The sequence below is a fragment of the Choloepus didactylus genome, chromosome 27 (genome assembly GCF_015220235.1).
Source record: "Choloepus didactylus isolate mChoDid1 chromosome 27, mChoDid1.pri, whole genome shotgun sequence".
NCBI classification, from domain to species: domain Eukaryota; kingdom Metazoa; phylum Chordata; class Mammalia; order Pilosa; family Megalonychidae; genus Choloepus; species Choloepus didactylus.
Window position 1 is genome coordinate 7,102,407 of NC_051333.1, and position 12,605 is coordinate 7,115,011.

General features: G+C 54.2%; 1 protein-coding gene across 1 annotated transcript in view; it reads right to left on the reverse strand.

Moving 5' to 3' along the window:
- MYH14 (myosin heavy chain 14) overlaps positions 1–3,884 on the reverse strand; it is a 74,339-nt gene extending 70,455 nt beyond the window's left edge. The window contains exons 1-2 of the mRNA XM_037819302.1: positions 3,743–3,884; positions 514–924 (exon numbers count right to left, since the gene is read on the reverse strand). Coding sequence (XP_037675230.1) covers positions 514–921 — 408 coding nt within the window. The 5' untranslated portion in view covers positions 922–924; positions 3,743–3,884. The remainder of the gene's footprint in view (positions 1–513; positions 925–3,742) is intronic.
- Between the last annotated feature and the right edge of the window lie 8,721 nt (positions 3,885–12,605).

Genomic DNA, 12,605 nt, shown 5'->3' on the forward strand with positions numbered 1-12,605 from the left:
GCACAGAGCCCAGCCTGTGGCTTTCCGTCCTCAGTGATTCTTGTTAACTATTATTTCAGATCTGTTGTCCGTTTCTCAAAGCCCCTGGGATGAGTTATACTTGAGAATTCAGAACGCTTCCTACTTTAGGAAAATAATACGGTGCCTCGATCTCAGGCTATGCGACACCCCGGAGGGGGTCCGGGGCAGCCCGACCAGTCCAGCACTTTATGATGTGGCAACTAAGGGTAGGAAAAAGATGATCGATCAACGGTCCGCGTTAGCTCAGGTTGGCTTTTGGCATTGACCCAGAAAAGCACTTCCAATTTCCATAGCATTTCGGGTGTTGGAACTGGGGATTCCAGACCGTGGAACCCCATCTTCTTAACCTCTCCAAATTTCGGGGAAACGGCTACAAGATTCATCAGTCCTCACCAGGGTCTCCTGGAGGATTGCACACCCAGGCAGGGGTGCAGGGGCGCTGGCAACCCCACCCTCCCGCCTCACCGCGTCCCCGCAGGCCGCGTCACTCACGTAGATGAGGCCGGAGTAGTAGCGCTCGCGCAGGTTGTGCAGCACCGAGGCCTCGTTGAGGCAGGTCAGCTCCGCCATGTCCTCGGCCTTGCTGAACTTGGGCGGGTTCATGCGCTGGATGCGGTCCCGCGGCAGCCGCAGCCGCCGCCCGCTCTCCGCCAGCTCCACCTCGGCCTCCTCCTCGCCCTCCTCCCGCAGCGCCGCCGCCTCGAACCCGTGCAGCTCCGAGGGCACCCACACCAGGCGCCGCGCCGTCCACTCCACCTGCGGCGAGGCGCCCGCGCCCCCGGGACCCCCGCCCGCCGCCGGCCCGCGGGGCGCGAACAGGAAGGGCTGGGCCGCCTCGGGCACCGGGCCCGGCCCGGGGGGCGCCTTCCGCCCGGGCGCGGACAAGGTCACTGCTGCCATGGCCTGCGGAGGGGTGGGGGGTAGGGGGTGGAGGTCAGGAGGTTCTCCATCCGGGCGCCCCCTGACACCCCAACCCCCCCAGGCAGCTCGCCCTGCCCTTTTCCACCAGCCTTCATTGTCCGTTTCTGCAAAATGGGTCAACAGACCTCGTTTACTTATTCCATCCGACTGTCCATCCATCCATCCATCCATCCATCTGATAATTATTTAATAAGTGCCAACATGGGCCAGGCACTGTTGTAGACAAGGATGATACAGCAATAAACAGCCAGAAAAAGATCCCTGCCTTCGGAAGAGTCTACTTCCCGCTCTGGGCTGTCCCCTCCGGGAGCTACGCGCCACATGTGGCTCCCGAGTGCTTGGAATGCTTCCAGTGCAGCTGAGGAAAGGAATTTTTAATTTTAAGGAACTAAACTTAAACATAAATTGCCACATGTGGCTGATGGGCACTCGAGACGTGGCGAGTCCCAACAGGCATGGGCTCAAAGTATGAGAGACACCCCAGATTTCAAAGACTTTGTATGATGAAAAGAACGTAAGACACCACCTTAACGATGTTTACATGGATTATGTGTTGAAAGGATCATCTTTGGATGTATTTGTGTAAATAAAATATATAATTAACATTAATTTTACTTTTTTAATGTGGCTATTAGAAAAATTTAAATTACACATTTGGCTGCGTTCTATTTCTATCGGACAGTGCTGCTCTAACCCCAGGACACAGATAAAGAGATAAAGGAGTAAATTATATAGTATGTTAAATGGTGATGAACACCAAGGAGAAAAATCCAGCAGGAAATAGGGGCTGTTAAGGTAGAGGGCAGTTGAGATTTCAATGGCATGGCCAGGGTAGAGCTCTCTGACTTGCTACCTGAATAAAGAGCTGAGGGAGCTGTAGCGAGCCGGCCATGGGGATGGCTGGAGGGAAAGTACTCCAGGCTGAGGGATCAGCCGTGCAAAGGGCCTGAGGCAGGGCTGGGCCCTGTATCTCTGTGGTCCAGGGAGGAGGCAGGAGAGGCTGGAGCTGATGGGGAGAGAGCAGGGGGCAGGGGCAAAGAGGCACATCCTGCCAGTCTGGGGGGCCACAGTGAGGACACAGCTTTGGCTCTGTGTGAGACGGGGGCCTTGGGAGGGTGGAGATCTGATTTATGCCACTCAGGGTCCCTGACTGCCTCTGGTCTGCCCCACGCCCGCGGAACACACTTGGCTCGCTGCCTCTGGTTTCCTTCTCTGTGAAATGGGTAGAACAGCTCCATTCATTCACTCCTTCATTCATTCAAGTTTTGCCTGGACTCTTGAGGACCAGGCTCTGTCCTGAGAGGGTCTGGGGACCCAGAGATGAGTCGGGGCGGGGCCCTGCCTGCAGGAACTCTGGTTTTGGGGAAGAATCCAGCACAACCCAATGGGCCTTGGGTGAGCCAGAACATTCTAGACCCCTCCCTGTCCTCGCAGAAGCCAGAGACCAGTGAACAGACCACACCAGCTCCAGGGGAATCCATGCACTGGTCAGGAAAAGGATTCCCCCATCCCTCCCTGCACCCCACTCCTAAAGAAGTTGGCCCCTATTCTCTCCCATGGCCTCAAAGGCCCCCACTACTGGCCCTCCGCTCCAGTCTCAGGAAAACACTCCAATATCTCTGTCCCCCACCCCCGCTGTAGCACTGCTACCTCTGCCCACCAGCCCTAGAACAGCCTGCCACTGCCCCCACCCAACACACCCTTCTGGAAGTCCCGACACCCAGCTCCCTTTGAGATCCAGACTTGGAGGTGATGGCCCCCACCCCAAGTCCCAGCTCCCAGCAACTCTTGACACTGAGGCTCTCGAAACCTCAGACCCCGGGCCTCTGCTCTTGGAGGACAGAAGGGCTCCCACACCACAAGTGGCCCCAAACTCCCAAGGCTCACCCCAAGCCTCCTGTGTGACCTTCATCCACCCAGAGCCAAGCTCCATCCCTGGGACTTTACCCGCCACCCCACACACCCCTTCCTCTCTCGCAGCGGCCTTTGACCAGGAAGAGTTTCGGAGTTTTTGCAATCACCGGGCCCTGCACTTCCCTCCACCCCTCCCGCTGGAGTCGGGAGTCCGGGCCCAAGGCCCCTCCTCCTCTGGACACAGGAGTCCGGGCCCCACAAGCCCCAATCCTTTCGGATCCAGGAGTCTGAACACGGGGACAGGCCTGCGGGGCCCCAGGCGGCTGAGCCCCTCTGGCGCCCCGCCCTCCCTCCGCCCGCAGCACCGCCTCCGCCAGAGCTCATTACTGTCACCTGGGCAGGTGAAAGCACCTGCCCTGGGAGGGGCCAGACTGCTGGGCCCGAAAAGGAAAAGGGGCCAGAGATCAGCCCCTAGGGCAGGGGTTGGGGCCCTTGGCTTCCAGTTCTCGGACCTCAGCTCAGCGCTAAGCTTCAGGAGTCGCAGTTCCCAGCCCCTCCTCCCTTGGACCCAGGGGTCCAGCCCTCAGCCCCTCCTCCCTCGGACCCAGGGGTCCAGACCCCAGCCCCCTCCTCCCTCAGACCCAGGGGTCCAGACCCCAGCCCCCTCCTCCCTCAGACCCAGGGGTCCAGACCCCAGCCCTTCCTCCCTCAGACCCGGGAGTCCAGGCTCCCAGTGCCCTCCTTCCTTGAACCCAGGGATCCAGGCTCCCAGGCCCCTCCTCCCTCCTCAGAGGTCCGGGCCCCAGCGCCTCTTTACTCAGACCGGGGTCCCCCCAACTCCCACAGCCCTTCCCTGGAGCCAGGAGTCTGAGCACCCAAGCCCCATCTCTCTGGAACCCAAACGCCTATGTCGCCGCCCTTTCAACCCGCGGATCCTTGGGGGTACCTGGAGGACGGCGGCTGGTCCCGGAAGCAGGAGATGGGCAGGGGGCACGGGAATCCCGCGTCCGCGTCCCAGCACTCAGGTGCGGCTACCTCGGCGGTCCAGGAGGGGCGGGGCCACGTCGCGTCACGGGGCAGGACCCCGGCTCTGACGTCACCCAGCACCTGCCCGGCTTGGGTGGGGGGGGGGTCCGGGAGTTTCAGAGCTCTGCACTGGGGGGGTGGGGTGGAGGTGGAGCGGGTTGGGAGGGGCGAGGGCGAGCCTGTTCCCAGGTGGGCGGCGGCGGCGCCAGGGTCCCCCCGCAGTGGGCAAAGGTCAAGGAGCAGCGGCGGGGGTGGCTGAGGATTCCGGGGTTCAAATACGGCTCAAGCTTTCTGGGTCTCGGCTTTCCTCTGTGTAAACTGGGGCCAATGAAATAAAGTATGATGTGGAAGAAGAAAGTGCCCAGCCCAGGGCCTCGGAGAGCACTGCCTCACGACATAATCTCTCTGAGCCTCAGTTTCCCCAATCCTGGAAATGTGACAAAATCCACGGAGAGTAGAGCGAGTGCCAGAGAAGACGACACAATATTAAGTTTTAACTCACTGAATGACCTCAACAACCCATGAGATCGGGACAATCAGCATCTCTAGTTCTTAGATGGGGAAACTGAGGCATGGAGAGGTGAAGTAGGGCCCTCAAGGCTACACAGTAAGGGGGAGAGCGGGGATTCAAAGCCAGGCAGTTGTCTGCCATTCCAGGGGAGGGGTTTTAGGGAGAACGCGCAGTAGGTTCTCAGAGTGCCCCTGTATTAGGGGTACAAGACCACCCACCTCATTACTCCGATCATTAGAGTATTTAATTATGCAAACCAAGGCGCCCAGGCAGGTGGTAGGTGCCTTTCGCGCCCCTCTGCCTCGGTCCGGTGGGACCCCAGTCTCTGGGCCACGATTTCTACACGTGAAAACGGGGACCCTGCTCCGGGGGGGAAGGGGATTGAAGGCGATGACTCAGACATTAAAGTGCCCAAGGTCTCAGAGTGAGCCTCCATTTCCCCGTGTCCGGAATGGGCCCGGACCCGCCAGCGAGGAGCCGACCCGGCCGCGCACGTGGTGGGAACTCGAGTCGGGGGAGCGCAGTCGCCCCCGCCCCCACCCCCAGCCGCGGTCCCGCCGTGTCGCGTCCAAGGTGAGTGTCCGCGACCCCGCCCCTCCCCCGCCGCCCGCGCCGGCCTCCCCGGACCCGCCCGCAGGCCCCGGGCCCCGGCCTCCCGGGGCTCAGTCCCGCTCCGCCGCCCCCGGGCGGGCGGTGGGTCTCCGGCTCTCACCGGCTTCCAAGCTCGGTCCGGACGCTCCGGCCTGGGGAGAACGAGGGGCGGGCCCGTCAGGGCAGCCCCGCCCCCACGGGGGCCGCAGCGGCCAATCGGAGCCCGCTGCGGCCAAGGGCGGCCCCGCCCCTGAGGGGGGCGTCCTCGCCAATCAAGAAGAGCGTTTGGCGAGCGGGGCCAATCAGAAGTTGCCGAAGGGTGCCAGCCGTGGGAAAAGAACGGCGCTAGAGGGGAGCTGGGCTGTGCGGGCGTGGGCGGAACCCGAGGCTGACGGGCAGGGGACGCGACCAATGGCGAGGCGCGGGGGGCGGCCGGGGGGCCCGGCTGAATGGACCGCTTTGTGCCCCGGGCGTGAATAGGGCCTTTGTGAGCGCGGGTGCGGGGAGCGCAGTCGGAGGCCGGAATGCCTGGGTCCCCGGGGAGCCGGCGGGCAGGAGGGCCGGGGGAGAGAATTCACTTTTGTCGAAGGTCGACTTTGTACCAGGCACTCTCCCGGGGAGAAGTGCGGGCGGTGACGCCATCAGGGGGAGACATGGTCGTTCCTTGGGCGCTGTGCTCAGCGCTTTACCTGCAGGGTCTCATTTAATCCCCCCTCCTTTGGAACTGGAGCTATTAAGATCTTCACCCTCCAGATGAGCTATGCCGAAAACCACAGAGCTGGCAAGCGCTCGGATCCCCTGGCACCTGACTCCAGAACTTGTGCTCGCGAAGGGGCCCCCATTGTACAGATGGGGAGACTGAGGCTCGGGAGAGGCCAGCGACTGCCCAAGGTCATGAGGCGAAGCTAACCTGGCGTGGGCGGGCCCGCGCTGCTGGTCCCATTTTACTGGCGTATGGGACAGGCACGCAGCCGGGAGGGGGGCTGCACGCGGAATCATCCCCTCTTCTCATTTGATTCCGGCCTCCCTGGCCTCCTTAATTCTTCAAACACTGTCCAGGCTTGGTCCTGCCCCAGGACATTTGCATTTGCCGTTCCTTCCACCAGGAAACCTCCCTCCCCACCCCCCACCCCTGCCACAGGTTCCGCACGACATTCACAGTTCTGCTTCAGTGTCACCTCTTTTGGGAGAACTTCCCTGACCATCCTCTATAAAACAGTTCCCCTCATCACTCTCTCTCCCCTTGACCCTGCCTAGTTTATCTGCATAGCACTGGTGGCATTTGTTTATCTGTTTATCATCTGTCTCCCCACTAAAATGTAAGTGCCATGAGAGTGGGGACCTTTGTTTTAATTACCAGGGTCTGGCATTCAGTAGGCACTTATTAAGTGTCTGTTGAATAAATAGTAACAAGTCCTTGTAGTGTGTGGATTAAATGAGTAAGGCATGCAAAGCACTGAATCCAGCCCTGGTATTGGGAAACGGCTAATTAAGCCAATAATGGTTATTATTATTTTTGTTATTTATTGCCCTACAACAGCCTTCTGATGGCATGTGGGTGAGGAACATGACAGAGAGAGAGAAAGAACATCTAGAACAGGGAAAAGAAGCCAGGATGGTGAAGGGAAAGGTGGCGAGGTAAGGGTTAAGGAAACATGCCACTGCCGGGCGTGGAGAGCAGGCGCAGGGGAGTGTCCAGCTCCCAGTGAACTTGGTCAGCAATCCCAAAAGCGCTTCTTAGAGCTCTCTCTTCCGGTGAGAAGCTGCGTTAGCACTATGGCCACTATCCACTTGTTTGCAGATAGGAGAACAGAGGCCTGCGGTGGTTCTTTTCAAACACATCTGTGGGAATAATACAGTTCCCATTTAGCAGGCCTGACTGCATGCTATAAACGTGACTGTCATCTCGATGCATCCCTCTGCTGACCATGTGACATCGGCACTGTTGTTACCCCATTTTACAGATGGTGGCAGTTTTGGGCTCTTTTCTCAGTGGGTCAGACTCCAGGGTCTACGCTCTTAACCGAGACAGAGCAGGGAGCCCCTACCACTTTAGCCAGAGAGTTCCCCATGAAGCATCTGGCAGTGCAGATGAGAAAAGTTGCTGTTTGTTGAGCATTGATGTGTGCTGGGCATTTAATTCATTAAATTCTCTCAACAACCCTATGTGATCGGTACTTTTATTATCCCCGTTTGATAAGAAAATTGAGGCTCAGAGTCGTGAAAATCCCCTGCCCAAAGGCACCAGTGAAGAAGTGTGAACTGGAACACAAAAGAAATTCAAACATGAAAAGAAGGCTCTGGCGCCCACGTTCTAACCTTCTAACCATAATCTGCCTGGTAACTGGTGATGTCATCAACCCTGCTCAGGGCTAAATCTGCCTGGTAACTAGTGACATAATCAAGACCACCAATGGGTGAAATCTACCTGGTAATTGGAGCCATCATTAATTAGGCTCAATCTATGAGGTAATTGGTAACACCACTGAGGGGTAATAATGAACTTCCTTTTACTGAGGACATTCCATGATCTGTGTTAAGCCCTTTAATAACTGCTGATATTTATTGAGCACTTACATAATAACTGTGCCAGACACCGTTCTAAATCCTTCCTATGTATTATTACATTCTACAATCCTCCCAATAATTCTGAGTGGTAGGTACTAGTGTCACACCCATTTTACAGATGAGGATATTGAGGGAAGGCTGCCTGAAGGCTGCACAACTTGAAAGCAGCAGTGCCGGGATTTGAACCTAAGCAGTCTGGTTCCAGAACTTGGCCTGGGAATTACTGCATGAAACCACCAGAGAGAGAACCCAGGAAAGCAAGCGCAAAGGAGGAGCCCCTCTGCCTCAGAGCCTTCCCTCTCCATCCAAGCCTGCCCTCCCAGTACCCTTCCATCTTTTCACTCCAGCCACTAGGATTGTCCCCACCAAATTATGAACCCCTGGCTGTCAGGGGTCAGATTCAATCCCTCTGTGCATTCTGAGAGCACAGCAGCTGCCTGCAGTAGAGAGGGAACTCGGGCAAAGGGGTGGATGGTCCAGGGATAGAGAGGTGCGGGGAAAGGAAAGGGAATGTGGGAGAATTCTGAGTCTCAGCAGAGGAGAAAGCTTTAGGCACAGACCTGTTGTGCAGAATCCAGGAAATAGGCAGATGAGGCATGGAAAAAGCTAGCAAGTCTCTAAACCGAGCCACATAATAAAACAGTTGGACAAATCAGCCAGACACAAAAGAACAAATATTGCATGATTCCACTTACAAGCTGTAAAATAAACAAACTCATAGACACAGAAATTAGATTAGAAGTTATCAGGTTCCAGGCGGAGCAGAGAATGGGGAGTTACTGCTTAATGGGGACTGTTTCAGTTTGGCCAAGCTCTGGTGATGGTAGCACAACACTGAATGTAATTAACATCACTGAATTGTGTACCTAAAAATGGTTAAAATGGCAAATTTTATGATATATATATACAAATTATGAAATAAAATATGTTGAAGTGGAGAGGGGAGGAAATGGGGAAGAGTGGAGAACCAGGGAGGGGTTTGCTTTGTGAGAGTTTAATGGTTTTTTTGAGCGAAGAAAGAAATTTGGGGAGCAGCTTCCAGGCCTGGGAGGGGTGGGGGGTGCAGGTCTTGACAGAGAGCAGCAGATGGAGAGAGAGGATGCTGAGTTTCACCCTGGGTCCTGTCCGCAATCCCGCCTGGGCATTTTTCTCTGTGGCAAAGATTTGAATGGTTTCCAGTATTTTATTTTTGGTCGCTCGGCTGTTGTTTCCTTGCATGTGACTCGGGGTTGGAACTGGCTCCGAGTCAAGCGCAAGCTGGCAGCCTCGTGCGGGTCACAGAGGAGCGATGGGCTCAGTTGTACAATAACAAATATTTATCGAGTCTCTACTATATGCCAGGCGTCATTCGAGATCAGGGGTCAGCAAGCCTTTACTGTAAATGACCAGAGAGTACATATTTTCAGCTTTGTGGCCATACAGTCAATGCCGCAGCTCCTCCACTCTGCCTTTTTAATGGGGAAAGCAGCCATAGATAATACAGAAACGAATGGCCATGGTTGTTTTCCATTAAAACTTTATTTAAAAAAACAAACAAACAAGAGGGTTGGAGGACTTGGCCACAGTTTGTGGACCCCTGTTCTAGTGCTGAGGAGATGGCAGGAACGACAACAGAGTCCTGGTCCACATGGAACACAGACATTAATCTGCTGGCAACACAGCATGCAGAAGAAGTGCTCACTGCTCAGAACCTACCCCAGGTTCTCCCATCACTTGGAGTGAAGGCCACGTCCTCACCGGGGCCCAGGAGCCCTGCAGGACCTGGCCGGCTCTGTCCCCTCTTCTCTGCCCTCATCCCCCAACTCTCCCCCTCACTCGCTCAGCACCAGCCACAACTGTCTGCTCGCTGCACGTCAGGCTCAGTCCTTCCCCAGGACCTTTGCACAGGTGGTTCTCTCTACCTGGACACTCTTCCCCCCACTGAAATGTCAACTCTTCAGTGAGGCCTTCCCTCAGGACCCGGTTTAGAGTGATGCCTTTCCCCTGTACCCTTCATCCTGTTCTACTGTTTCTTTTTCTACCGTACCCATCAGCCCCCCACATGCCAATAATTTATTTAATTATTATGTATGTTGTTTATTGTTCGATGCCCCCACCTGAATGTCAGCTCTGTGATGGCCGGGATTTTGTCTGTCTTGTTCCCCTGCTGGATCCCCAGTACCTAAAACAGTCCCTGGCATACGGTAGATGGTCCATAAATACTTGTCAAGAGAATGAATGAGTTCTAGTGGTAGACAAAGACCCGACTGAGTGAACAAATAACTATAGAGGGCAATGTCAAGTTGGCATGAGCACTGAAGGAAAAATAATGGAGGGCAGGACAGGAAGATGGCCAGGGAGTTATTTTAGAAAGAGGGTCAGGTTGGCGACATTGGGATGGGAGGATCATATGACAGTTGACGCTGATGAATAAACAAATGAGTGGATGACTGTGTAACTAACTGAATAAAGAAACAAATGGAGGAGTGGATAGATCAATGGATGATTAAGGAAACAGGTGGCCATTTGAATGGATGCATGGATTAATGAATGACAGGAGGGTATTCACATTGAAATGATTGGACAGACAGATGGAAGAATCAGTTAATGAATAAATGGACGGACAGATGGACAGATGGATGGATGGGTGGATGGATGGGGAGATGGGTGGATGAATGGGGGATGGGTGGGTGGGTGGATGGGTGAGGGGATGAATAGGTGATGGATGGGGGGATAGATGGATGGATGGATGGACAGATGGATTAATGGATGGACTGATGGATGGTCTTTCATGCCTCTGTGCTTTTGCACATGCTGTGCCTTCTGCTTGTCACTTCCTCTCCTCCTCTCTCCACCCCAGGGCACTCCAGGTCAAGTTCCCAAGGCCCCCTCCATGCTCAGAATGTGCAGAGGTTCCCCTGGTCTCACTCTTCATGCCCTACCTCAGTTCGCTTGCGTTCCTAGGGCTGCTCCTATCACACGGGTCTGGAATAAACTGTCTGCCTGCACCTTAACCCCTCATGGGCTGAGTCTGAGCCTGAGTCGTGTCTGAGTCCTGAGCAGGGCCGAGCACAGGGCTGGGTGCTGGGGTAGGGAGGGCCTCAGGGTGCCTGCTGTGCATGGCTCTCCGAGCCTGAGGTCTGGGGCGCAGATGTCTCTGACCACTCCTTTGTGGGTGGGTCTGTCCGTGAGGGGCTGCAGGTCTGGGCGTGGGGCTTGGGGTCTGTTGGTGCCTGGGGCCTGGCATGTCCCTGTGTAGAGGGTCTGTGCATGGGCACGTCTGCATCTCTGGTATCTCGTCTGACCCTCAAACTTCCCAGACTCAGAAATTAGAACTCAAGTGACCAGGGACAGGGGTGGGGTAGAGAATGGGAGTCAGTGCCTGATGGGGACAGAGATCCTGTTTGGGATGATGGAAAAGTGTGGTCCTGGATGGTGGTGATGGTGGCACAACATTGTGAATGTGATTAATGCCACTGAATTGTATACTTGAAAGTGGCTAAAGTGATTAATTTTAGGTTTGTATATATGTTACCAGAACAGAATTATTCCATGAAGAGTGAACCCCAATGTAAACTATGGACTACAGTTAATAACGTAATTATAATAACATTTCATCAGTTGTAACAAAAGTGCCACACTAATGGAAAATGTTAGTTAGAGAAAACTGTAGGGGGCATGGGTATGGGAACTCTGTACTTTCTGTAACTTACAAGTGGTTTAATTAAAAAAAAAAACCCAGACCCCAGAATCAGGAGACCCTCCATGCTGTGTGACCTGGGGCAAATACCTTTCCCTCTCTGGGCTGCTCCTTGAGGGAGGTGGTTCAGACTAGCTATTTCCAGCCCTTGTTCAGGGCTGACCTTCTAAGAGTTCAGGACCGGCTCTGTTCCCCCTTCCCTTGCTGCCCTGATCCCTCTCTGCCTCCCCTCCAGCTTGGACACCCACCTACCCCCAGTCCAGAGGGCAGGGCAAGGGTCTGAGCCACTCCTGGGACCTCAGCATCACCTCAAGAGATGTTGATGTATAAGTACACAAGCTAATGCACATGACAGCCTTTCTCTGAAAATCCTGTTCTCTGCCTGGAAAACTCCTACACTTCCTACCAGACTCAGTTCAGGCATTGCTTCTCCTGGGAAGCACTCTTCACTCCTTCTGGCCTGGTCTGTGTTCCTGCAATGCCTGGACTATTCCATTATAGCTCAGAACATGCCGCAATGACCATCTTTGTTTGGGTCTGGCACCCCTATGAGTCTGGTAGCTCCACAAAAATGAGGGTCAGACTCATGCAGGGGGTCTAGAACCCTCAGGCACAGGGTCTGGAACACAGGAAGCCCAAGGGGGAAGTTGTTGACTGAGAAACTGAATGGAAGTATGACTTTTGCCCCCCTGGTGAGCTCCTACTCATACTTCAAAACCCAACTCAAAAGTTGCCTCTTCTGAGAAGACTTTCCTGACTCCTTCTGGCTGACTAAATAACAGTTAACACTTTTATGATCTCTGTTGTATCCCAGGCATCTGAAGTACTTTCTTATACATATATAGTGAACTGTTTAATTCACAGCAGGCCTCTGGGCCAAGTATTATTGTTTCTCTCCCTTTTATGAATGGAAGAAATTTCTAATGAATTGAATATGGGAAAAGTGACGGGACATCACTTCTGTGATTAGGTTATAAAAGACTGTGGCTTCTGTCTTGCTAGCAGACCCAATCACTCTCTTGCTGGCTTTGATAAAGCAAGCTGCCATGTTGGAGAGGCTCATGTGGCTTCCGGCCAATGGGGAAGTGGATCCTTCCCCAGTTAAGACTCGAGACGAGACCACAGCCCGGCTGACACTTTGGTTACGGCCTTGTGAGAGACCCTGAAGCAGAGGGTCACTAAAGCTAATTTTAAAGCCTTATTTTCTTTTTGAATTAAAAGAATTTTAATTACACAAGATGGAAAAACTTCAAATAGTAGGGTAACATTTCTCTTGACCATCTCACTTCCTCAATGAGATGTACCCCTGATAATATTTTGGTGAATATTCTTCCAAAAACATTGGCTGTGTGATTCTGTATTTTCCTGAGTCATGGAAACTATGAGATCATAAGTGTATGTTGTTTTAAGTTGCTGAGTTTTTTTCCCTCTGTT